Here is a 26,289-nt window from a genome sequence, read left to right as displayed (position 1 = left end):
TTATTTTAGCTTTATTTATAATAGCTAAAAATTAGAAACAACATTAGTATACATTAGGAAGGGGCTTATTAAACGTGTTATGTGCAGTATGTCCCACAGTGGTGGTGTGCTGGGGAGCCGAAGCAGCTCCATAATTGTGGATAAAGAGGACAGTGATTTATCATGAACCCACATAAATACTGTAATCCCATCTTTACAAATTTACTTAAATGTGTATGAGGTGTCTGGAAGGGTGATACCTCAGAACAATGGACTGTGGTTACTTCTGTGAGGTGGTAAGATTACAGAAAATTTTTTACGTTTCTCTTATACTAAGTGTTTACAGTTCCTTTGTATGCTTCACATGTTAATTTATAAACCTGGAAAAAAATAAAGCTTTTACTTGAAAAAAAGAAGTACACATTGGATCAAACTCTATATAGTCTAGAGTCACTTAATAAAAAAGTAAATAGTTCTGCCCACTTTAATAGTCTCTGAGGGCTACATAGTACACTAAGGTCACAGTAATACTGTATATCACCAAGAAACTGTAAATTAAAATTGCAGTTAATTTAAGATAACAAGGAAGTGGGTAATAATTTTTTTTTCACTGAAAATAGTTGAAATTAAATGGGATTAGGTTTCATTTCTCTAGAAAGATTATTTAATGTTTACATTATTCCCTTCTAGTAACAAATAATGAAGCATTGACTGTTTTTAAAGGTAAAAGATTTAAATATCAGTGATTTAAAAAATTGTAAAAACAAATTAAATGTTTATTTTCTGTCTGTGTGGTGTAATGAACATAGGACACATCCAGCTTTTAGCAGGTTAAAAGAAAAGACATATTTTGGTGATATCTGCATATCTTCCCCAGCAACTAGACCTGGTGTATTTTTTTTTAACTTTCTCAAAGCAATTGATTATTTTTAGTATTAGTACCAATTAAGGTTGAAGTTGGGGTGGGAAACGTACCTTTTTGGGGGGTTTATATTCCTGAGATTGGGTTGTCATCTGTTAACCTTGCCTGTGTTTATATACCACTTGAGTCATTCTATTAGAGCTGGGAAGCTAGAGCCTTCTGGGTTTTTTTGCAAAATATTACATATTTTTCTTTGCCAGACTTGAATACATGTTTAGGAAATCATTCTTTCCCACTTAATCCTGGAGTGCTCTTAAAACTTCCTGAGTCTCTGGGGCGCCTGGGTGGCTCAGTCGGTTAAGCGGCCGACTTCGGCTCAGGTCATGATCTCGTGGTCTGTGAGTTCGAGCCCCGCGTCGGGCTCTGTGCTGACAGCTCAGAGCCTGGAGCCTGTTTCGGATTCTGTGTCTCCCTCTCTCTGACCCTCCCCTGTTCATGCTCTGTCTCTCCCTGTCTCAAAAATAAATAAAATGTTAAAAAAAAAAAATTTAAAACTTCCTGAGTCTAGAGTTTCAGTCCTTCCTGTTAGTTTACTTTATGCTAAATGTCACGCACCATAATGTGATCCTAGAACTCCAGGGAGGTGGGTTTTCTTTTTTTCTTTTTTTTTTTTACCCCCAGCTTTATTGAGTTAGAATTGACATGGAATGTTGTGTAGTGTATACTTGATTGGTGAGGCTGAGTCTTGGTTGCCACAGTAACAGAAGCTATTTCTGTGATTGAATATATTGCTTATGAAGCAATTATTTTCTAGGGCAGTGGAAAATCAACTTTAGCCAAGGCAGTCTGTAAAGAAGCATTTGACATATTGGATGCCCATGTGGAGATAGTGGACTGTAAAACTTTACGAGGTATGAATATGGTAACACTCTACATAAATCCCTTTTTTGCTAGAAAGGCAGAAATGTTATTTCATGCTGTTAATCTAGTAAGTACAAATATCTAATCTTCCCTTATCTTTTCTGTTAGTTGTTGAAATTCCTTAGAAAAAAAATTTTTTTCCTTTGGAAAGAGAGCATGAGCTGGGGAGGGGAAGAGGGAGAGAGAAAGAATCTTAAGTAGGCTCCATACCCAGCACAGAGCCTGATGTGGGACTCAGTCTCAGAGATCATGACCTGAGCCCAAATCAAGAATCAGACGCTTAACCGACTGCGCCACCCAGGTGCCCCAATTCCTTAGAAATTTTAAATCTTTAGCTTTCTAATATTTTCAGCAAAATTTTCTAAACTCTCTATACTTGATGGAGAGTCCCCCTCCTTTTATTTTCTTAGCCAAAACTCTTTGTAGACTATATTCCTGGAAATGCCAACTTAGACCATTCTGAAAAAGTTTGTATTTAGGATATACTCTAATGGGTGTAAATATTCCTAAATTGCTAGGGAAACTCTGCTGTGGACAGTGAAGAGGAGAATTGCAATTTACCATATATATACTTTTGTACTTTTAAAAATCTTTAATGCTTATGTTATCATCTATTTGATCAAAAAACAAGATTGGAAAGATTTTATTTTGAGTAACCTTTTTTTTCCCCCCTTGGCTACCTCTACCTTGTCATCCCAACCAGTCCATGCTCTGTGTGTGTATGTGTGTGTGTGTGTGTTTTATGTCTACCATATGGTAAGAAACTAAGAAATAGCCTTCAAAAACTAATTAATTCATATGTTGCAAAGGTGGTTTTAGAGATACTGTCCATCTCTCAGAGTCATGCTTGAACTTCATGTAAATTTTTGTTTTATTTTTTATATTTATATTTTTTTAATAATTTTTTTTTAAAGTCTGAGATAGTGTATGTGCATGAGTGAGTGTGCTAGTGGGGAAAGGGCAGAGAGAGAGAGAGAGAGAGGGAGAGAGAATTTCAAGCAGGCTCCATGCCATCAGCACAGAGCCTGATGTGGGGCTTGATCCCACGAATGATGAGATCATGACCTGAGCTGAAATCAGGAGTCAAATGCTTAACCAAAATAGCCACCCAAGAACCTCCAAAATTTTGTTTTTGACCTAAGTAACAGAAATTCTTTACATTGGCTTATGAATGTGTATGTTTTCTATTCTTTGAAAATTAAAACTTGGTAATTCACCAGGAAGTTTGAAGCCAAATGTATGATTCAAATATAGCAACTCTGGGATCTCTAGATAGCTACATTTGTGTTTGATTTTATTTGAATCTTGATCCCCTAGTCTTTCATTTATGTTTTTCCATATCCTGCTTTTATTTTGCTATTTTTTAAGATAGTAATTTTTTATGCTGTCTAAAATTTTCTGTGGAATGAGTCCAGGTAAAAATAACATGCATAGTATCATATTCCTTTTTTCAGCTTTATAAAATTCAGCACTTTACTGGGTCCTTTGAGGTTCTATTAATTAAACCACGTTAATGATCAAAGTTTAGTGATTGGTATATTAACAAAATATGGATCAAATTTTCATGGTTAAATCAATATTGAGCGTTTCTAATGCTCTGAAAAGGGCAACCTATACTTACCAGCCCTGAAATAACATTTCATATCTTGCATATTAAGGAAAAAGGCTTGAACACATACAAAAAACCCTGGAGCTGGCTTTCTCAGAGGCGACATGGAGGCAGCCTTCTGTGGTTCTGCTGGACGACCTTGACCTCATTGTTGGCCTGCCTGCTCTCCCAGAACATGAGCATAGCCCTGAGGCTGCGCAGAGCCAGAGGCTTGCACATGGTAATGGTAACGCATCCACTCGTGGCCATGGGCCTTTTTCTTTGGTTAGACAGAGGTTTTAGTCTTAATGTTAAATCTGCTTTCTTCAGAAAACAGATATATGTTATATTGCTTTTGTGGCCTCTGTATTAGCAAAATTGGTAAATAAGAGCCATGTGAAAATTCTACAACCTTGTGATTAGTCTGTTGGGGCCTTTCATTCTCATATACTTACTAGAAATTGCTTAAGTATACAGATTTACTCTGTTCATTTGAAAAATATTTCTATAATGCTTATGCAGAGTCTCTATTCTTAAAATCTAGGAGAGGAAAGAAAAGGAAACCATTTTAGTACAGAATACTGATAGTAATAATGACAGCTACCATGTGCTGAGTGCCTTTTCTGGGCTAGGGATTGTTTTGTACTCTACAGGTAAATATTCTGCTTTTACAGGTGAGTAAATGGAAATTCAGAGATTAGGTAACTGACCAGGGTGGCATAAGTAGGAGGTGGTAGGCTGTGCTCTGCTGGAAGTGTGCACAGGGCACTGTAGGAACATGCACCCTCAACCGGGACTGGGAAGGGGTGGATAAGGAGCTATCAGAGAAGGCTTTTGGAGCGAGTTAACAACTGAGATTAATGCAATTTTGATGGAGAAGTATAAATTAGCATTAAGTAGCTTCATGCTAATAAAGAAGCACAGGAAGCGTGATCCATAGGCAAAGATACAGAGGTACAAGAAATCGTGGTATGTTAGGGAATACGTGGCTGGAGCTTAGAATTCATGGAGAGCTCAGGTTGGCTGCTGGAGGATTTGGTAGCGTTCGGCTGCCTCAAGGTTCTTGAGATCTGGAAATGATAGAAAATGCAACCACAGTGCCTTGGTTATTGCAAATAGTGTTAACCACACAGTTTGAATCCTGTAGCATCTGCAAAACTCATTAGAGTAGTGTTTAATGGAATGCTGCAGATTTCTAGGTCACGATTCCTACACATTGTTAATGCTTGTTTCAGTTCTGACAAAGAACTGGGGTAGAAAGAGATTGTTTAGAAAGTCATAGGAATGGGAACTGTATTTTGCCCAATCAACAGAACACAATATTGGAAATTTATCTTCTTTCTATATTTCAGAGACTCCTGTTTGTTTACTTTCTGAGATCCAGAAGTAAGGAACCTCCTAGGCATTGTTTTGAGCTTATAAATCGAGTTTATAGTACCTGCTAGGCCTCCGTTAGATTGGTTAGAGTGTGGCAGATATTAGGTCCTCAATAGATAAATCAATGAATGAGTGGCAGATGTAATATTTAAAAGGTATGAAGGATCCATACTCTTTGTACTCCACCTTAAAGCTCGACTTTAGGTTATTATTTTTAGTGATTATATAATTTTTAAAGCAGTTTATATTTACTAAGCTTCTAAACTATATTGCTTAATTCTAGCTTTGAATGATGCAATGAAAGAGTTTATTTCCATGGGAAGTTTGGTAGCACTGGTTGCCACAAGCCAGTCTCAGCATTCACTGCAACCTCTGCTCGTCTCGGCTCAAGGAATTCACATATTTCAGTGTGTCCAACATATTCAGCCTCCTGATCAGGTAACATACGACTTGTGAGAATTGGTGAAATATATCCCTCTTTATATAAACCTTTTTTCAGTTTTATTAATGATTTATGTCTTTAAACTTATGGTTAAGGATATTTAAAAGGTGACATTTGGGGGGAGGGCTCAAAAAAAGGTGACATTTGGTGCATGTTGTGCTTAGATGCACAGTTTCCATTTATAACCATCTGAAATGTTACGATGTACTTTCCAAGGCTTTTTTGAAAGCATTTCTTCTTCTTCTTAAAGTTTTCTTATTCCATTTAAAAGGAAACAAAAACCCTAAAAATTCTGAAGTGCTTCATTTCCCATTGGTGAAATCTGTAAATACATCATGGAAATTAGAATTTTTTCAGTTTATTCAGATATAATTGACAAATAAGTTTGTATATATTTTAAGTGTACAATATGATTTATACATTGTGAAATAATTTACCACAATCAAGTTAATTGAACACATCCATCACCTTACATAATTACCTTTTTTTTCTTTTTAATAAGAAAGAGCATTTAGTGAGAAATGTGTATCAGTTTGTATATGTGTGTGTGTATATATGTACATTATATATATATAATATGTGTATATATAGTATATATACACATATTATATATATATAGTGTATATATACTATATATACACATATTATATATGTAGTGTATATATACTATATATACACATATTATATATATAGTGTATATATACTATATATACACATTATATGTATATATATACACTATATATATGTAATGTGTATATATAGTATATATACACTATATATATATATAGTGTATATATATATATATAAAATTCCCCCTGTCATCATGATAAGTCTACTCTTTAATCCCCTTCACGTATTTTACCCATGCTCCCACCCACCTCCCTTCTGGTAACCATCAGTTTGTTCTCTGCAGTTAAGAGTTTCCTGATTTGTCCCTTTTTTTTTTCCTTTTCCTTTGCTCACTTGCTTTGTTTCTTAAATTCTGTGTATGAGTGAAGTCATATTTATCTTTCTCTGATTTATTTCACTTAACATTATACTATGGTTCTAGGCATGTCATTGCAAATAATAAGATCTCATTCTTTCTTATGACTGAATACTCCATTGTATGTATATACCACACCTTATCTATTCATCTGTCAGTGGACACTTGGGCTACTTTCATAGTTTGGCTTTTGTAAATAATGCTACAATGAACATAGGGGTGCATATATCCCTTTGAATTAGTGTTTTTGTATTTTTTTGGCAAATACCCAGTAGTGTGATCACTAGATTGTAGGGTAGTTCTATTTTTAATTTTTTGGGGAACCTCCATGCTTTCCACAATGGCTGCACCAGTTTGCATTCCCACCAAAAGAGCAAGAGGGTTCCACTTTCTCCACATCCTCACCAACATTTGTTGTTTCTTGAGTTTTTGATTTTAGCCATTCTGGTGAGTGTCAGGTGATATCTCACTGTAGTTGTGATTTGCATTTCCCTGATGATGAGTGATGTTGAGCATCTTTTCATGTGTCTGTTGGCTATCTGGATGTCTTCTTTGGAAAAATGTCTGTTCATGTCTTCTACCCATTCTTAATTGGATTATTTGGTTTTTGGGTATTGAGTTTTATCAGTTCTTTATGTATTTTGGATACTAAGCCTTTATCAAATGTGTCATTTGAAAATATCTTCTATTCAGTAGGCTGCCTTTTAGTTTTGTTGATCTTTCCTTCAGTGTGCAGCAGCTTTTTTTTTTTGATGTAATCCCAGTAGTTCATTTTTGCCTCTATTTCCCTTGCCTCAGGAGTTACATGTAGAAAAATGTTGCATTGGCTGATGTCAAAGAAATTACTGCCTGTGCCCTCTTTAAGGATATTTTTTTTCTTTAAGGATTTTTATGGTTTCAGGTCTCACATTTAGGTCTTTAATCCATTTTGAGTCTGTTTTTGTAGATGGTGAAAGAAAGTGGTCCAGTTTCATTCTTTTGCATGTGGCTGTCCAGTTTTCCCAACACCATTTGTTGAAGAGACTGTCTTTTTCCCATTGAATATTTATTAATTGACCATATAATTGTGGTTTATTTCTGCGCTTTCTGTTCTGTTCCATTGATCTGTGTGTCTATTTTTATGCCAGTACCATACTGTTTTAATTACTACCACTTTGTAATATAACTTGAAATCTGGAATTGTGACACCTGCAGTTTTGTTTTTCTTTTTCAAGATTGCTTTGGCTATTTGGGGTCTTTTCTGGTTCCATATAAATTTTAGGATTGTTCTAGTTCTGTGAAAAATGCTGGTATTATTTTGATTTAGGGATTTCATTAAATATGTAGATTGCTTTGGGTAGTATAGACATTTTAACAATATCTGTTATTCTAACCTGTGAGTGTGAAATGTTTTCCCATTTCTTTGCGTTGTCATGAATTTCTTTCATTAGTATTTTATGGTTTTCAGGGTACAGATCTTTCACCTCTTTGATTAGGTTTATTACTAGATATCTTACTATTTTTGGTGTGGTTGTAAATGGGATTGTTTTCTTAATTTCACTTTCTGCTGTTTCATTATTAGTGTATAAGAATGCAACAGATTTCTATACATTGATTTTGTATCCTGCAACTTTACTGAATTCATTTCTTAGTTCTAATATTTTTTTTGATGGGGTCTTTCTACATATGGTATCATGTCATCTGTATATGGTGAAAGTTTTATTTCATCTTTACCAAATTGGATATCTTTTATTTCTTTTTGTTGTCTGATTGCTGTGGCTAGGATTTCAGTATCATGTTGAATAAAAGTGGTGAGGGTAGACATGCTTGTATTATTCCTGACCTTAAGGGAAAAGCTTTCAGTTTTTCACCATTGAGTATGATGTTTATGGGATTTTCATATAAGGGCTTTATTATGTTGAAGTATGTTCCCTCTAGGCCTACCTTGCAGAGGATTTTTATCATGAATGGCTGTTGCACTTTGTCAAATGCTTTTTCTGCATCTATTGAAATGATCCTATGGTTTTTATCCTCTTTTATCCAAATAAATGTTTTTTTAAAATTTGATTAAACATTGTTTCTTTACCAGCACCCTGATATTCTTTTTTTTTTTTTTAAAGTTTATTTATTTATTTTGAGAGAGAGAGACCACGCAAACAGAGGAGGGGCAGAGAGAGAGAGAGGGAGATGGAGAATCTCAGAGTCTCTGCACTGTGAGCGCAGAGCTGGATGCGGGGCTCAAACTTAGGAACTCTGAGGTCATGACCTGAACTGAGATCAAGAAGAGTCAGATGCTTAACTGAGCCACCCAGGTGCCTCCTGATATTCCTTACCCACTATGATTTTAGCACTCATTTCTAATGTGTGGGTTTTTCCCTCACACCACCAAGCAATTCTCAGACACCAGATGGGTGTGCTACAATTCAACTCAATTCTGACACCATCTAGTCAAGATATCATCAGATTCCACAGGTTAAGTAAGAGCTGAGTCCTCTAAGACTGCTCTCCACTTCCAATGCCAATTAGAAGTCTAGCTTGTTACCTTTGCTTCCGACCAACTGGCTATAAATCAGAGATTCCCACGACCCACTCCTTGGCTTTGATTGATTTGCTAGAGTAGCTCATAGAACTCAGGAAACTAGTTTACTCAGTAGATTACTGGTTTATTACAGAGGCTATTAAAGGATACAAATCAATAGTCAGATGAAGAGATGCATAGGGTGAGGTTCTATTCTCACAAAGTTGCTTCTCTCCTTGTGAAGTTTAGGTCCTGGCATGGTGGCTTAGGTTTTTGTGGAGGTTTCATTACATAGGCACAATTGATTAAATCTTTGGCCGTTTGCAGTTAATTCAACCTCCAGTCCTGGAGGTTTCCCCTTCCTGGAACCAAAAGGTGGGGCTGCAAGTTTCAACCCTCTATTTATGGTTGATTCCCTGGCCACCAGCCCCCCATCCTTAGGTGCTTTCTGAAAATCACCTCATTAACATAAACTCTGGTGTGTTGTGAATATCAAGACACTTTTATCACTCTTATCACTTAGGAAATTCTAAGGGTTTTAGGATATCTGTGCTAGAAACAGGACAAAGACCAAATATATGTTTCTTATTATGAATCACAATATCACAAGCACATATGGTCCATCATCCCCTTTGGAGACTTCTGTTCATGAAGGTTTTAGAGGCAGGAAGCTCAAAGAAGAATGTTCTAGGACTGACAAACACATTTTAACCTCCTCTTTAAATTAAAAAAAAAAATTTTTTTTGAAAAATTTTTTTGAAAAAAATTTATTTTAGAGAGAGAGAGAGAGATAGAGTACGATCAGCAGGGGGCAGAGAGAGAGAGAGAGGGAGAAACAGAATCGGAAGCAGGATCCAGTCTCTGAGCTGTCAGCACAGAGCCCGACGTGGGGCTTGAACCCATGAACCTTGAGATCATGACCTGAGCCGAAGTCGGACGCTTATCCAACTGAGCCACCCAGGCGCCCCTTAACCTCCCCTTTAAAATTTTTATCCTAAATATTCAGGCCCTGTGCTAATTAACTGTTATTGAAAAAAGAAAGTATTATACCTATTATTAAGCATAACACAATGGTAGTGGGATTGGTCATTGAATGTCATTTTAGAAGTAAGTTTTATAGGAACAACAACAAAAGCCACTCTTGAACCAAATGTTACTAAAAAGGCTTCTTACTGGAGAAAGAAATAGCAATCGTTTATCAATGTGATTTTTTTTCTTGCAACTTTATTGAGGTATATTTGAAGACAACAAACTCAGTATTTAAAGTGTACAATTTGATCAGTTTTAACATGTATATACATTATATATTGTATATACACCACTTAATATGTATAGACCATAAAACCATCACCACAGTTAAGGTAGCAAACATTGCCATCACTTTCAAAAGTTTCCTGGTGCCCCTTTGCAATCCCCGCCCCGCCCCCCCACTCAATCTGCAGACAACCACTCGTCTGCTTTCTGTCACCGTAGATTATTCAACCTGATTTTTTCAAAATATATGTACTAAAATTTACATTTGAGTAAAATTAGAAATCGAATTTTGTGTTTTTTCTTTAGGAGCAAAGATGTGAAATGCTACATAATGTAATAAAAAATAAACTGGGCTCTGATGTAAACAAGTTCACTAATCTTGACCTGCATTGTATAGCTAAACGAACTGAAGGGTTTGTGGCTAGAGATTTTACAATGCTTGTGGATCGAGCCATACATTTTCATCTCTCTCACCAGAGCATATCCACCAGAGAAGGTATGTGTTCTTATTCAAACCAAAATCTGAAATTGTTCCGTTGCAGAGGAATGTTAACATCCATTAATGTAAGTATTAAATATATTCTATTTTAGTATATAAGCAGTTTAGTAGAAAATCGGCATCTCCAGCTAAGATGGTAGCATATTTTGAAGATTCATACACAGACGTGACTACCAAAAGTTGTGTTTATTTTTAAACAGAATTAGTTTTAACAACATTGGACTTCCAAAAGGCTCTCCAAGGATTTCTTCCTGCATCTCTGCGAAACGTCAACTTGCATAAACCTAGGGACCTGGGCTGGGATAAAATTGGTGGATTACATGAAGTTCGGCAGATACTCATGGATACTATCCAGTTACCAGCCAAGGTAACTTTAAAAAAAAAAAGAAAAAAAGAAAAAGAAAAAATCAAGTATCCCAGAAGAATTACTGAATGGCTTTATGTGTTGACTTGCCTACTCTCAGTTTGGTTAAAGAAAACTTTATTGAGTTATCAAATAAATGCCAGCACTATTTTTCGCACTCTAATGGATTTTTTAAAGTATTTGATAAAGTCCTTGCCTGTAAGAAACTTAGAAAGCTGGGATGATATTTACAGTAAATATATTTTGATGTGAATTTCACAATTCTTGTGTTTTGCTTGAATCATTCAGATTGTACTAAAGCAAGATGAACTGTCAGCTGGGATTTGAACAAAAATGGGTAGAAATAAGCTGAAAGAGTCATGTAGGTCCACAGAACTGATGGAGTAAGCCAGATTTCCAGACTCTGGGTGTCAGTCCTGGAAAGATAGAGTTAGCAGGCAGCATAGACCAAGCAGGTGGCAGGATAAAGGGGGCAGAGGTAAATTGTTCAGAATCTAGGTGGTAGTGCATTTGAACCACAAACCAGAGAAATGAGTATCATTGCATGAGATCAGGGATCCATGCAGAGAGATAAAGATATGGGTGAGTAAGGACCTCAGTTATATGTAACTAGATGGCAAGTCCTGGAAGTGTGGCCAGTGGGGCCTGGGACACATTGAGTGCAGCCCAGGACTGCAGGTTGAAGCCTGTCAGAGAGAATGCAGGCGTGGAATAACTTGCCAGCAGCATCATGATGCCAAATGCTGAGTCTGGGCATTGGAAACCAGATGCGCAGAGACTCTCTGCATGATAGCTGACTCTGGGGCCTCTTCACATCAGAATGGAGGTAGGGACGGGGTTAGAATTTTGTCAGCAGGTGGAACTCAACAGGCATTTCTCACAGAGGAATCCAGGATATTGCTGACAGTAGCCTGATGTCTGGCTCGCCTGTTGACACAGTCTTCTTGCTCTTTGGTAATTTAGAAGCAGTCAGTCGCTTGTTTAGCATGGAGACTCTTGGGAGAGCTTACTGTTATCATTACACATACTTCTCTATTTTTCTTTCTTTGATGGAGTATATTTGAATATGCATAGTTATCATAACTTGCCCTGTGAACCATACAAGGGGAAGGCAATCTACTTGTTAAAAGATTGTTTTTATTTTCTTAATGTACTTTTTATAATATTTTTAAAAGCCAGGAAAAAAACACAAAGAAGTTCTGATGCAGTTGTGCCCACTTTATGTAGAATGTATTCCATGGTCCAGTTGGTAAAAAATCTGTGGTAATTCCTTTGAACTTATGTACTGAGTAGGAATTTTATTTTCTGTCCTTATCCTGTTAATAAAGGTGGCAGTTACTAACAAGCTGAATACTTTTTCTCTGTACATTGACTTGGGCTGCTCCTTAGTTATTTTTTTAGACTTAGCTCTTGATCATAGTTCTATATTTTTCAGTACCCAGAACTATTTGCAAACTTGCCCATACGACAAAGAACGGGAGTACTGCTGTATGGTCCTCCTGGGACAGGAAAAACCTTACTAGCTGGAGTAGTTGCACGAGAGAGTGGAATGAATTTTATTAGTATCAAGGTATGTTTTGCATTTATCTTTTCTTCTTTTTTCTATCGAGGTAAATTTACTTAACAAAGTTATGTGGTGTGTAATGCAATTACAGTGCTATGTAACCACCACGTCTCTCTTACTTCAAAACGTTTTCATCCTGTTCCCTGTCCCCCGAGCCCCTGACAGCCACTAATCTGCTTTCTGTCTATGGATTTTCCCGTTCTGGACATTTCATGTAAAAGGAGTCATGCAGCATGTCGTGTTTTGTCACCGGCTTCCTAGCATGTTTTCAAGGTTTATCCAAGTGGTACTATGTGTCAGTACTTCAGTTCTTTTTAAAACTGAGTGATAATTAATGGTGTGGGTATGTGAGTTTTTTATCCATTCATCATTGGGGGATATTTGGGTTATTTCCACCTTTGGGCTCTTAGGAATAATGTTGCTGTAAACACTTGTGTACACATTTTTCTGTGGACATAGGTTTTCATTTCTCTTGAGTGTGTACCTAGCAGCATAGTTGCTGGGACATGTGCTAATTCTGTGTGTGACTTTCTGAGAAACTGCCAGACTGTTTTTCCCAGTGACTGCATCATTTTCTATCCCCTCTGGCAATGCTGAGTGTACCTATTTCTCCATATCTTTGCCAACATCATTTATGTTTCTGGATTGTAGGTTAGTCTCATATTTGGAAAACGAGTAGCAGCTATCCATCTGTTAGTGAAAGCTGTGTGGGAAATTGGATAATGAGCCACTTCTTTTTTGTAGAGCTTATGATAGTCTTAAGGTAAACAATTATAAAATAGAATTATAAGTTCTTTAATATATAAATATATAAAATTTTATAAATATAATAAACTAGAATTATAAATTATATTAATATATATAAATATAATAAGACATTATAAAATAGAATTATGTATAAATACTCAGATAAAAAAATCAAACTGTACCTGAAGGGAGGAGAAAACCTAGAAGACTAGGGGCTGGAGACCACATTGAGACAGGAAGCTGGGTTTTTATAGCTCTGTTCCTTGTTGGCTGTATTTCATCCTCACGTGGGCCACACTGTGCCTGAGTTTTCTCCAAAGGTGCATGTAGTAATTAAGGGACACAGTAGCATACAGCTTTGGGTAGTGCCTCAGGCTGCCACGGATTTGTCATTATGGTCTGAGGTCCGATATATTATTTGTACTGTTTCAGCAACCCCACAATATTAGTTTACCAAAGAGTGATTAGATTTCAAAGGAAAGGAATCATATATTGTAGCTTTATTCATAACTGATTGAGAAATCTGCAGTTGGGTTATGCCTACCCTCTTTTTTTTTTAATGTTTATTTTTGAGAGAGAGAGAGAGACAGCAGGAGGAGGGGGAGAGGCAGAGAGAGAAGGAGACACAGAATTTGAAGCAGGCTCCAGGCTCCTACCTGTCAGCACAGAGCCCGATGCTGGGCTAGAACCCACGAACCATGAGACCATGACCTGAGTTGGAGTCGGACGCTTAACTGAGCCACCCAGGCGCCCCAGGCTGACCCTCTTTTTAATCACATGATTTTTTTTTTTTTTTTTTTGTGATATGATTACATGGCTACTGGCTACCCTGGCAATAATGGAGAAACACTGTAACTAAAATTTCCCTACGTTCTTTTTCTGGATTCTGGAATAACTGTGATTATACATACTCTTCTTTTCTGCTTATGACTAAACTGTAGTTTCACTGTTAAAAAAATAATATTCAAGATGAAAGATATTGTTGTATTTCAGATTGTTTCATTAGGGAGGACATTTTATCCCTTTTAGTAAACCTTCAAATCACAGTTTGGGATGAATTCTCAGTGGAAAGGTTTCAGTGAAGAGAATTCTCTCTGGGTGGGTAAGAGTAGATCCTGGGAGACATGCATCAAAGACCGGGGCCATCCCTGACACCAGTATGTTGCCTTGTTCCCAATATTTTGCCTGGCTTCTTGTTCCATCCTCTTTGGCTCTTGATTGACTAGGAAATCTAATTAAATGCTAGTATATTAATAGATATCTAGCTGGCTTAATATTAGAAAGTCCTTATTGTGGTCACATATCCTGATCAGTATTTGGTCTTTTGAGGTAATGATTTTTCACTGGAGATCATGTTAGAGCCTATTTAGTTTTTTAAAAGATCCCAATTTAAGCAAAGTTTATCCTCATTATTAATTTTGTTAAATGGAGTAGTTTTGAAAGTTTTTCAGTTGACTTAGAAAAGATGATCTCTTCTGCACCTCTGTACAAATAAACTGGTTTCAGTAATTGAAGATGATTAAAATAATTCATGTCTCATTACATATTTTTTGTAGTCTCCAAAAATTTGAGATAGATGGAACATTTTCCCTTTTTAAACCATTTGTTACTAAACAAATAATTATTCAGTATTTATGCAACACTGTTTTTGGCACTGGGGATTCAGTAGTGAACAAACCCACCTTTTTGGAACATACATTTTACTGGCAGAGAGAAACAAACAGACACATTCGCTATATAATGTATTATCAGATGGGACAAGGTTCTATGCAGGAAGACAAGCAGGATAAGATGGGGTCATCACACAGGGCCTTTCTGGGGCTGTGGCCTTCTGTAGAGAGCTACACCATGAGATGGCTAGACAGAGGAGACACAAAGTGTGGAACTTGTGATGGGATATTTATTCTAGCCACATAATTTTTGAAATGTATTTAAGAGACATCTGTTTAATCATATTAAAATAATTTCCCATGAGGGTCCCCTAGGTGGCTCAGTCGGTTAAGCATCCGACTTCAGCTGAGGTCATGATCTCGCATTCGTGGGTTCAAGCCCTGTGTCAGGCTCTGTGCTGACAGCTCAGAGCTAGAGCCTGCTTCAGATTCTGTCTCCCTCTCTCTCTGCCCCTTGCCCGTTCACACACGCTCTCTCTCTCTCTCTCTCAAAAATAAACATTTAAAAAAATAAAAATAAATTTTCCCATTAGTGCATTTGGACTAAGTCCTAAACAAAAATTATATTTTGTTTTTAAATAACTTTATCTCAGGTCTAATTTAATTTTATCTCCTAGGGGCCAGAGTTACTGAGCAAATACATTGGAGCAAGTGAACAAGCTGTTCGGGATATTTTTATTAGGTTGGTTCCCTCTGAATATTTTTTAAGTAATGGACACTATCATTTTTCAGTGCTTTTTGGTATTCACTTGTTTATTTTAGAGAACTGATGTTTAAAACTTTAATTTATGTGGATTAATAAGCTAGAGAATTCTCCAAATATCACTTAAAATGTAACATCTTTGATATTAAATTCTGGAAGTTAGTATTATATTTACAATAGAAATATTCCTAAAATGCTATCTCAAAGGAATCTCAAAGTAGATTTTTATAGGAAACACATAATTACTCCAGTTTAATTAAGCTGGCCAAATCCAATGTTAATTATAAAAGAGATAAAATAAAATTATTATGGCATTTATATAAAAATACAGAAGCTAATATTTAAGGATTAAAGTAAGATTTTTAAATGCAAAAACTACTGTTTTATCCCAAAATTTCATTATAAAATATGATCTGTAGTTAGGAGAATATAATGTCCTTATATTTTATAACTTTTTAAAATATTTATTTTAAGATAAGTCTCAAACCATGAGATGATGACCTGAGCCAAAAAGTCAGACACTTAACCAACTGAGCCACCCAGGTGCCCCAAGTTTATTTATTTTGAGAGAGAGAGAGAATATGAATGAATCTCAGGTAGGCTCCATGCTGTCAATGGGGCCTGATGTGGGGCTCAGTCTCATGAACCATGAGATCATGACCTGAGCTGAAATTGAGAGTTGGACATTTAACCCACTGAACCACCCAGGTGCCGCCTCATATGCATTTTAACTAAAATGAACTCTGGCGGCACCTGGGTGGCTCAGTCGGTTAAATGTCTGCCTCTTGATTTCAGCTCAGGTCATGAGTCATGAGATTGAGCCCTGTGTCAGGCTTTGCTTTGAGTGTGGAGTCTGTTTAAAATTATCTCTCATCCTCTCTCTCTCTGCCCCGTCCCCACTCACTCTGTGTCTCTCTGTCTCTAAAATAAATAAATAAGGGGCGCCTGGGTGGCTCAGTTGGTTAAGCATCCGACTTCACTCAGGTCATGATCTCGCGGTCCGTGAGTTCAAGCCCCGCGTCGGGCCCTGTGCTGACAGCTCAGAGCCTGGAGCCTGTTTCAGATTCTGTGTCTCCCTCTCTCTTCTGCCCCTCCCCTGTTCATGCTCTGTCTCTCTCTGTCTCAAAAATCAATAAATGTTAAAAAAATAAAAATTAAAAATTAAAAAATAAAATAAATAAGTAAATAGTAATAAAATAAATAAAATGAACTCTTATATATCCACCACCCAATTTAAGAACATTAACAGGAAAGCATTATTAGAGATAAAGGCAGTCGTCACCATATGGTGACAAAAGATTCAGTTTACCAGGAGGATATTACAGTTCTAAAATTGTATCCAATACCCTAGCTCCAAACTATTTAATAAAGGCAAAAATTGATAGAATTGCAAGGAGAAATTGACAAATCCACCTTCATAGAAGACTTTCACATAGTTCTTAGTAAGTAGTTAGATTGAGGTTTAAGAAAAACCAACAAAACAGTAAAACTTCAGAAGATTTAAACATCATATTCAAGATCTAAGCATATTTAGAACACATACCCAACAGCTGGAGAATACATTCTTTTTAAGCACACTTGGATATTTTTGAAAATTGGCCACATGGGTGGCCAACTGTAGTAAGTTTCAAAGAAACAGTATCATACAGTCTATTTTTTGAAAACACAAGTTAAAATAAATAACAAAAAGATAATCCCCTCATGTACTTTTAGATTCTTAAAAATAAAACTCTTCTAAATAATTCATGGGTTAAAGAAGAGATCATAATGGAAAATCCTGGGCACTAAATAATAATGAAAATGCTATTAAAATTGTGAGATGCTGCAAAATTTATTTCAAGGAAAATTTATAGCCTTAAATTTTTAGGGGAAAAAAAGTTAAAAATCACTATGTACCCATCTTATGAAATTAGGAAAATATAAGCTAAAAAAAATAAGTAAAAAGGAAATAATAAGAGCAAAAATTAATGAAATAGAAAACATTTCAGTGGAGAAGTTCATAGGCCCAGATATTTTTGACAACCTAGTACAATTGATAGATCTCCAGCAGGACTGATAAAGAAAGCAAGCATGAATTAATAGTATTAGTGATAAAAAAGGGGACATGACTAAAGTTATACCAGAAATGTAAAAGATAGTAAGGGAATATTATGGAATAATATTACAGACTTTATGCTGTTAATACATTTAAGACTTGGGTGACATAGACAAAAATATAATTGACCAAAATCAAGCAAAGAAGAAACAAAATCTGAAAAATCCTCTAACTATAGAAAACAATTGAGTCACTAGTTAAAAATCTTTACCCAAATCAAACATGGTTTTCTGAGAGTAAACTTTCAAGGAACAGGTAATTCCAATCTACTTATTGGCCCTGGGAGATTTATCTTATGTGCCAGTATTTCATGAGATATGTATTGGGTTTTTTTCATTCAGCCTGACAGGCTCTATAGAGAGCAAACTGAGGGTTGGTGGAGGGAGGAGGGGTGGGGATTGGCTAAATGGGTGATAGGTATTAAGGAAGGCACATGGGATGAGCACTGGGTGTTATACATAAATGGTGAATCACTAAGTTCTACTGAAATCAATTTTACCATGTAGGTTAACTAACTAGAATTTTAAAACTTGAAATTAAAAAATCAGCACGACAAGTATTCTGTATGGGTATTCTGTATGGGTGATTCTTCAGACATCTAGTTCACCCTGTTACCAGGTATGGAATTTGTTTTTCATTAAAACAAAATTTAGTTAATAAATTAAAAGCAAAGTTCAAATTAGGAAAAGATATAATATATGTAACTAAAATATATTTTATAGAGATCCCCTATAAAAATATGTGAAAATAATGAGCTTGTCAAATTTTAAAATAATGAGCTTGACAAAAGACGTGAATCAGTATTTCACAAAAGAAGTAAAGGTGGCCAATAAGCATATAAGAAATGCTTACTTACAATAAGAATCAAAGAAACATTTCACTTATTGAATAAGACTCTAGTTTTTGGTTTAGTCCCTGTCTAAAAGGTATGAGTCTTAGGCATACATCTTGACTTATTTATTGAAAACAAGTTTACATATACTTTTTATTCTTTAAGGATTTGTTATGAAGATTTAAATAAATACACAGATACATATATGTCTATCTGTATACAGATACATATATGTACCTACATATATATATATATATATATATATATATATATATACACACAATTACTTTACAAACACCGAAGCCCTATTCAAATATGAAATACTGTTTTTCCCAGAGCACAGGCAGCCAAGCCCTGCATTCTTTTCTTTGATGAATTTGAATCCATTGCCCCTCGACGAGGCCATGATAATACAGGAGTTACAGATCGTGTGGTTAACCAGCTGCTGACTCAGTTGGATGGGGTGGAAGGCTTACAGGGTAAGAACTGCAAATACAGAAATATCTTATTGTAACAGATTTCACCAGGACTTAGTAAAGAATTTTTTTTTTCCCCAGGTGTTTATGTATTGGCTGCTACTAGTCGCCCTGACTTGATTGACCCTGCCCTGCTTAGGCCTGGCCGACTCGATAAATGTGTATACTGTCCTCCTCCTGATCAGGTGACAGTTTCATACTTTGAGTCCAAAACTAACAAATGCCACACTCTTTCCTTATGAACTTCTTCCTGGTAACAGCAGTTGTCCTTAGAAGACCAGCTTTAGGCAAGGCCTTTGCCATGATTTGCTCATGGCATGGAAGGATTCTGAATTAGATGGAAAGCCCAGCCATTTCCATGCAAGTCTGAAAACTTTGTAGTCTTTCAGTGTTAGCAGGTTGGGAAAAAAGGAAAGAAACCTAAAGTATGTATGTCCACATGCCCTGAGCTCAAAGATCACAGGCCTCATTATCCTGGAAAGACTCTGAGAATCAAGCATACGACTAGTGTGCATCTAAGCAGGTTACACAGAGATGAGGTTTTAACTGTTTCTGATCTGTGTTGTTCCAGCTCTTGTCCTCAGATTTAGAAACTGATGAATAAATGAGGGAAAGAGCAAATAGACAAATGAATTGTCGAAGGTATAAAATATCTAAATATGTCCTTTGTAGCTATTACTTAGATGTTTTCTTTTGAAACACTTTCTGGGCACATTTGTTGAAATCTAGAAAGTAAGCACTAAGAAATGGTTTACACTGAATGGTTAAGAATGTCGATTTTCATTCACTTTCCTATGTCTCTTCTGTTAGGGAGAAAGTTCATCTATCCTCCACAGAGGATACATAGTAGATTGGCGGTACATTTTTCAACTTGTAAAAGCTCATTAGAGATACAGTTAATTTGTAAAAACAAAAACATAAAATACACAGTTTAATATTTAATTTTGTTTTATTTGTTAAGTCAATTAGTTTTTCTCCCTTCAGGTGTCACGTCTTGAAATTTTAAATGTTCTCAGTGACTCTCTACCTCTGGCAGATGATGTGGACCTTCAGCACGTGGCATCAGTAACCGACTCCTTCACGGGAGCTGACCTGAAAGCTTTACTGTACAATGCCCAGTTAGAGGCCTTACAGGGAAGGCTGCTGTTCTGTGGGCTCCAAGTAAGTTATAGGAGATCATTGCTTTGGTGTTTTAAGAGGAAGAAGAGCAGTTCACGGTTAAAATTCCAGCCTTAAAAAAATCCTATTTTTTAACAACTTTAGTAAAACTGTATAGAAATTTACCTGTAGTCAAATGTTCCATAGTTGGAATATTGGCTCTGCAGAGAACTTGTAATTATGAAGTATTTAAGTGTCTGTTTCTTTAATGTTACCTTACTGATGATAAAATATGTTGGGGAATGGAAGGATATTATTTAAATTGGGACATCATGAATGAGAGAATAGGAACAGAAATATATTGAGATTTTTAGTTAGTTTTACACTTAAAAAAAAAAAATCAGAGTATTTATTTTGAAGCTCAAATAGTCCCAGATCTGGCCCATAGGAGCTGCTTTTAGATGGCCTCTGTGTCCTTTTGATTTGTCTTCTTCATTCTTTGATCATGTACTTTCTTCCTGATACAACAAGGTATTCTAGCTGTATTTTGTACTTTCTGTACCCCAGACCTAACATCAGTCTTTTCCTCTAAGGATAGTATTTTTACAGCAGATAATTTGACCTCTGCTACATTATGGTCTTTACTGCATAGTTTCTAGGAAGGGTTTTCCTGTGTACTCCTCTCCCCTATGTTTTGTTGGAGATTCTTGCAGGGCCTAAAGTTCCTAAATCAGATATTACCAAGTTTTTGCTATTTATTTTGGCAAGTCACTGAACTTCTCCACCCTCTTCACTAACAGAAAACATGTTCATGTATAAAGCACTCTGTAATGACAAAGCACTGCATGACGTGGTTGACTCATCATTTCACAGTTGAAAGATTCATACAAATAAAATTCAGAGGTATGAATCCTAGCTTTGTTAGCGTTCCTGGGGAGATGGTTGGTAAATTATGTACACATTCCATCTTATTTTAATAATTAAATTTTATTATGTGCCTCATAACCGTTAGAAAAGTAGTAAGAGCCAAAGTTTGGCTCAATGCATGTTTCCTGAATGCTGGTTGTTTTCTTTCTGTAAGCGTCAGACACCCTGATCATGTGCTGTCTGCTGGTAAGGATTCGTTACATAATCAGGCAGCCTACTTAGTCTGCCACTGAGTCATATTAATAATGGCTCAAACAGCATTTGCACAAAAGAAACATAGTTGGTGCCTGGCTCTCAGAACTGTTGTATTCTGGGTGTGGGAGAGCTGTAACACCTTTGCCATTCGTGCCATACGTACTGGTCTGTGGGGATCATAGAGGACAAGAACCTCACCAAAAAAATAAGAGCTTTTTTGGAAAATGCCTCTGGTTTTCCTCGTACTGGTCTGTTAAAATGCTATCTGTGTTGCTAATTTCAGAGTCATAGATTATTTAGATTTTTACAACTGTTGTCCTTTTTTGTGTTTTAGGATGGAAGTTCCAGCTCTGATAGTGACCTAAGTCTGTCTTCAATGGTTTTTCTCAACCACAGCAGCGGCTCCGATGATTCAGCTGGAGATGGGGAGTGTGGCTTGGAGCAGTCCCTGGTTTCTCTAGAGTTGTCTGAGATGCTTCCAGATGAATCAAAATTCAATATGTACCGGCTCTACTTTGGAAGCTCCTATGAATCAGAACTTGGGAACGGAACATCTTCTGATCTGGTATCGTGTTCAGTCGCCATTGTACGGTTCTGATGCGTAAAGCCATAGTGTGTCCAGTTGGACAGTGACTTACCCCCTAACCGACCCCACATGTACTTTCTGGTTGGTTGGTTCTTCAGTGAAGTAGTCTTGTTTTCCCTTACTCACACTGATGAGTCATCTCATTCCTTATTAAGAGCTGTGAAATGTAGCTGGCAACAAAGAGGGAGCCACTGGTGGTGAGGACCCTTTGGTTCCTCGCAGGCTTATTATCTCCTTCATTAGTTGTTTTAAAACATCTTTAGTCGCAGATCCATTTTATATTAAACTCTATTATCATTAAGATAATTGAAGATGAGAAATTTGATGTAACGTTGCAACAATGAAAATATTGTGGGTGATATCCTTGCTTTTCTAAATTAAAATAGCATTTCACACATGTCTGCAAGTTATTTACTGTGGTTCACGATTACTTTATTGGTACAAGTAACAGTTATATTTTTGTTTTTTGTACATCTGCTTTAATCTAAAAATGAACTATTTTGGGGTGCCTGGGTGGCCCAGTCGGTTAAGCATCCATGATTTCAGCTCAGGTCATGATCTCATGGTTTCATGAGTTCAAGCCCAGGGTCAAGCTCTGCACTGAGTGTGGGGCCTGCTTGGGATTTTCTCTCTCTCTCTGCCCATCTCTCTAGCTTGTGCTCTCTCTAAAAAAAAGTAAAAGTAAACCATTTTTATTTCAAAGAATAGTAAGCTGTTGTTTTTGTTGTTTTATTTCTAGTCTTTAATTCTGTTTTCTGTTTCTTAACTTCTGTACTATGTTCTCCAACCTTATACTAGAATTAACTCTATTTGCTGAAACTGAGAATAAGGCACATTTGGAACCTGTTGCTAGGACATTAGTGTGGTGAATTTAATAAAAAAGCATTAAAACAATTTTTTGTGTTATGGCAGTTTTCATTTTATGATGGTTCAACAACATGTAGAAGATAAACATATTTTGAACTTGCTTATTAATTCCAGTTAATTCAAATGTAAGCTTGTCCATGTTAAGGTTTTACTGCTTAAAATGTTTAAATTTAGCCTTGGTAAATATATACTTCTTTTCTCCCTCTCTTTTCCTCCTTTCTCCTTCCCCTTCTCTCCTTCCTACACTTAACCTTGCAGAGCTCACAGTGCCTGTCTGCACCAAGCTCCATGGCACAGGACTTTTCTGGAGCCCCTGGGAAAGATCAGTCGCTTTCACGACCTCCAGTGTTCAGAACATCCTCACAAGAGGGTTCCCAAGAACTTACACAGGAACAGAGAGATCAGCTACGGGCAGATATCAGTGTCATCAAAGGCAGATACCGGAGCCAAAGTGGAGTATGGCTTTTCTCCCCCCACCCCCATGAAAATTGTAAAAACTGTAAAAACTGTTTTTCCTTTTTTGATGTGTGTTTTGGTTAGTAAATGAGCTTTATTTATAAAGAAGGGACTGAAACACATTGATCATTTGATTATATGCATCCTGCTTTCAAACAGTTTTTAATCTTATGAGAAAGAGAATGTTTGGTCTCCTAAAAAAAACCTGATGGAAAGAAACAACACATGGGCTGCTACTTTTTCCATCACAGCCCTAGGTTAACTTTGTGTCCTTTTCTGTTTAAGGAGGATGACTCCCTTAACCAACCAGGACCAGTCAAAACCAGTTTGGCTATTAGCCAGTCGCATTTAATGGCTGCCCTCAGTCACACAAGGCCATCCATTAGCGAAGACGACTGGAAGAATTTTGCTGAACTGTAAGTAACCGATTCTCCTTCAGAAGTACAGATATTACAGGGTGACAGTTCTTCACTTAAACTTTTGAAGTTACTTATAGTGAATATATAAAAGGCCACTTCGAGCCAATAGCTATGCATTTAAATACCCCAAAACTTAAAGAGTACTGAAGTAAAAAATGAATTTTCATTAACTGGTTCACTTGATTATATTTGAATTATTTATAATGAACTGATTTCATTTTTAAAGCTTTGAATAAAAGGAAAATTAAAATCTCAAAATGATTCTAATATAGTTTGTAAAAATTGTTCTGAAAAATATACCTGTTTTGCTTTCTTTAAATGCATTCGAATTTATTCCCTTGTGGACTGTGGCCAGCACACATTTAGATTTACAGGCTTCTTGCAGTTGTCTCTGAGCACCTTAGAAGTTGGAAACCCATAGATTGGGGACCATTCACGTTAAGGATTTCACTTAATTCAGTGCAAGAAAGGTTTATTCCTGGTTCTAGAAGTTACAACTCTTTGTTTAATTTTGTAGTAGTTGGGGTGGGCATGCGTGGATACACTGTAAAGGCAGGAAGATTTTCCCTTCTTCCCTTCTTGTTCTTTGGCTGGTCTATTAATTAACTGACGTAAGACAGTAACAGGAGAAAAATAATTTCATACATACAGGAGCTCCATTAAAATAGATATGCCATCCTGAACTAAAGAAAGAGGTTAGGGGCCTGGGGCTTCAAAGGGGAGGCAGGAATTCACAGAAGGTGAAAAGAGCAGATGTTTGCCCTGCTGTCAGTCTTGCAGATTAAAAAGTCTTCTCTGGTAATAGGAAACTAAACTCATCAGGCAGGTAAGGGAGGGAAAAAGCTTCTCCTGAATCTTCTGGGTCTTGATCTCCTTCAGCTCAAAATAGTCTACATGCCAGAGTGGCACTTCTGCTCTGCCTCAACATGTATAAGTAATATGTGCTTACTGTAGAAAAATCAGAAAATAAAGAATAAGAAAACAAATTTCCCTTAATCCCACCCCTCCCAAAGTATACATTTGTATGGTTTTTTTTTCTTCACTAAAACACTCTGCACGTATTGCCATATAGCAGGCGTGCTTTCATCCATCTTGAACATTCTTTCACATTTTAAATGTTACTACTTGGTTTTTAATGTCATTTTATAGTAGCCACAATTTCCAATATTTGGATATTTAAGTTGCTTCCGGATTTTCCCTATTACACTAATATGATAAAGAACTTCCTTAGAGCCGAATGTTTGCACATATCCTCCATTATCTGAGTTTGAGGTGGAATTGTTGCAGCATAGGATACATTTTGTTTTTATGGTTTCTGAGATCAGTTGCCTTCTAGAAACACTGTACAGCCCAATACATGGAAAGGGCCAGTTTCACCACAACCCTCACTAACATTGGGCATAATGTCTTTCTAAACTTGGCCAGTGTGACTGGAAAAAAATCTAACAATTTACATGCCTTTGATTAAAACAGTAGGGTTTTTTTCATGTCACTGCCATGTGCATTTTATCTTTTCTAACTTGTCTCTTTATCTCTTTTGCTACTTTTTTGATTGGAATGTTTAACTTTAGAAAATTTAAGAACTATAATTTGTTAGGTTTTCTTCCCCCAGTTATTTATTTCCCTTTTGTTTCTTAAAATATAATCTGTTTGCAAACAATTCCTTGTCTTTTGTAATTTGGAATTTACATGTATTAAATATTATCTCTTTTTAAGGTATGAAAGCTTCCAAAATCCAAAGAAAAGAAAGAATCAAAGTGGAACAATGTTTCGACCTGGACAGAAAGTAACTCTAGCATAAAACATACTTTTGATTTTGTTTTTGCTGGCTTGTTCCTATGTTGTGACAGTAAAAATGGGGTCTGTAAATTTCTTTTTAACAAATTAGGTTAATCTATAAAATCACAGATTGGCAAACCTGTGGTTATGTCATAATCAGGATTACTTGAGATTAATTCTGTAGAATAAATTGGGATATTTATAACTGATTATCTTATTTCCTATAAATCTAAATTAAATCCTTAGTGAAAAAATATTGTCTTAATGGTGTAACTAATTATTTTCTCATCTGAGGAAAATGCATTTCTTAGAACTCACATATTCAACATCTTCCTTGCGTTTGACAAATCTTATACTTAGCACCTTTGACCATTTGAAAATGTCCTATTATTTATTGATCCAATGCTCTGTTCTTCTATCAGAACATGTAGACTTTACATACAATTCCAAATAAATTCAGTTATTCCCACCACCAGAAATGAGATCGTATCCCCTTAATATACTACATCTAGTTCCAAGGCCAAGATCTTAAATGAGGTCCATTCCCCCCCCCGATCCATCATGACTTTGTCTGGATGTTCTCTGATCTGTGAACTAGATGTAAACTGAGCCACCATCAACACAAACTGTGTATAGTAATGCAGTAGGAGAAAGGAAAAGGGAGAAAGTTAGGTGAAGTATATAAATAAATACATGAAATGGCAAAGAGGGGTTGCCTGTGTGTTTCTGTCCATTGAGCATCTGACTCTGGAATTTACCTCAGGTCATGATCTCACGGTTTGTGAGATCAAGCCCCATATCGGGCTCTGCACTGGTGGTGTAGAGCCTGCTTGGGATTCTCTCTCTCCTCTCTGACCCTCTCCCCTCCCAATAGATAAGTAAACATTTAAAAAAGAAAGAGAGAGGGGCGCCTGGGTGGCGCAGTCGGTTAAGCGTCCGACTTCAGCCAGGTCACGATCTCGCGGTCCGTGAGTTCGAGCCCCGCATCAGGCTCTGGGCTGATGGCTCGGAGCCTGGAGCCTGTTTCCGATTCTTTGTCTCCCTCTCTCTCTGCCCCTCCCCTGTTCATGCTCTGTCTCTCTCTGTCCCAAAAATAAATAAAAAACG

The 26,289-nt window shown here is 36.5% G+C and overlaps 1 protein-coding gene across 3 annotated transcripts in view; it reads left to right on the top strand.

Annotated features, from left to right (window-relative positions):
• The window catches only part of PEX1 (peroxisomal biogenesis factor 1), a 47,246-nt gene extending 21,160 nt beyond the window's left edge, over positions 1-26,086 (top strand). Inside the window, exons 11-24 of one of the 3 annotated variants that reach the window (XM_019443304.2) lie at positions 1,656-1,752; positions 3,421-3,591; positions 5,011-5,165; positions 10,212-10,401; positions 10,605-10,771; positions 12,204-12,338; positions 15,367-15,431; positions 18,716-18,858; positions 18,937-19,040; positions 19,840-20,016; positions 21,410-21,640; positions 22,787-22,984; positions 23,270-23,400; positions 25,120-26,086. In XM_019443304.2, coding sequence (XP_019298849.1) covers positions 1,656-1,752; positions 3,421-3,591; positions 5,011-5,165; positions 10,212-10,401; positions 10,605-10,771; positions 12,204-12,338; positions 15,367-15,431; positions 18,716-18,858; positions 18,937-19,040; positions 19,840-20,016; positions 21,410-21,640; positions 22,787-22,984; positions 23,270-23,400; positions 25,120-25,204 — 2,049 coding nt within the window. In that variant the 3' untranslated portion in view covers positions 25,205-26,086. Of the gene's footprint in view, positions 1-1,655; positions 1,753-3,420; positions 3,592-5,010; positions 5,166-10,211; positions 10,402-10,604; positions 10,772-12,203; positions 12,339-15,366; positions 15,432-18,715; positions 18,859-18,936; positions 19,041-19,839; positions 20,017-21,409; positions 21,641-22,786; positions 22,985-23,269; positions 23,401-25,119 lie in introns of those variants that run through there. The other 2 variants (XM_019443305.2, XM_019443306.2) reach the window with 2 other exon arrangements.
• Positions 26,087-26,289: the final 203 nt, after the last annotated feature.

This window comes from Panthera pardus, unplaced genomic scaffold, assembly GCF_024362965.1.
Source record: "Panthera pardus isolate Hobbes unplaced genomic scaffold, ASM2436296v1 HiC_scaffold_8, whole genome shotgun sequence".
Taxonomy (NCBI): domain Eukaryota; kingdom Metazoa; phylum Chordata; class Mammalia; order Carnivora; family Felidae; genus Panthera; species Panthera pardus.
Note: the sequence above shows the minus strand (reverse complement) of the source record. Positions and strands in the feature narration are given on the sequence as shown.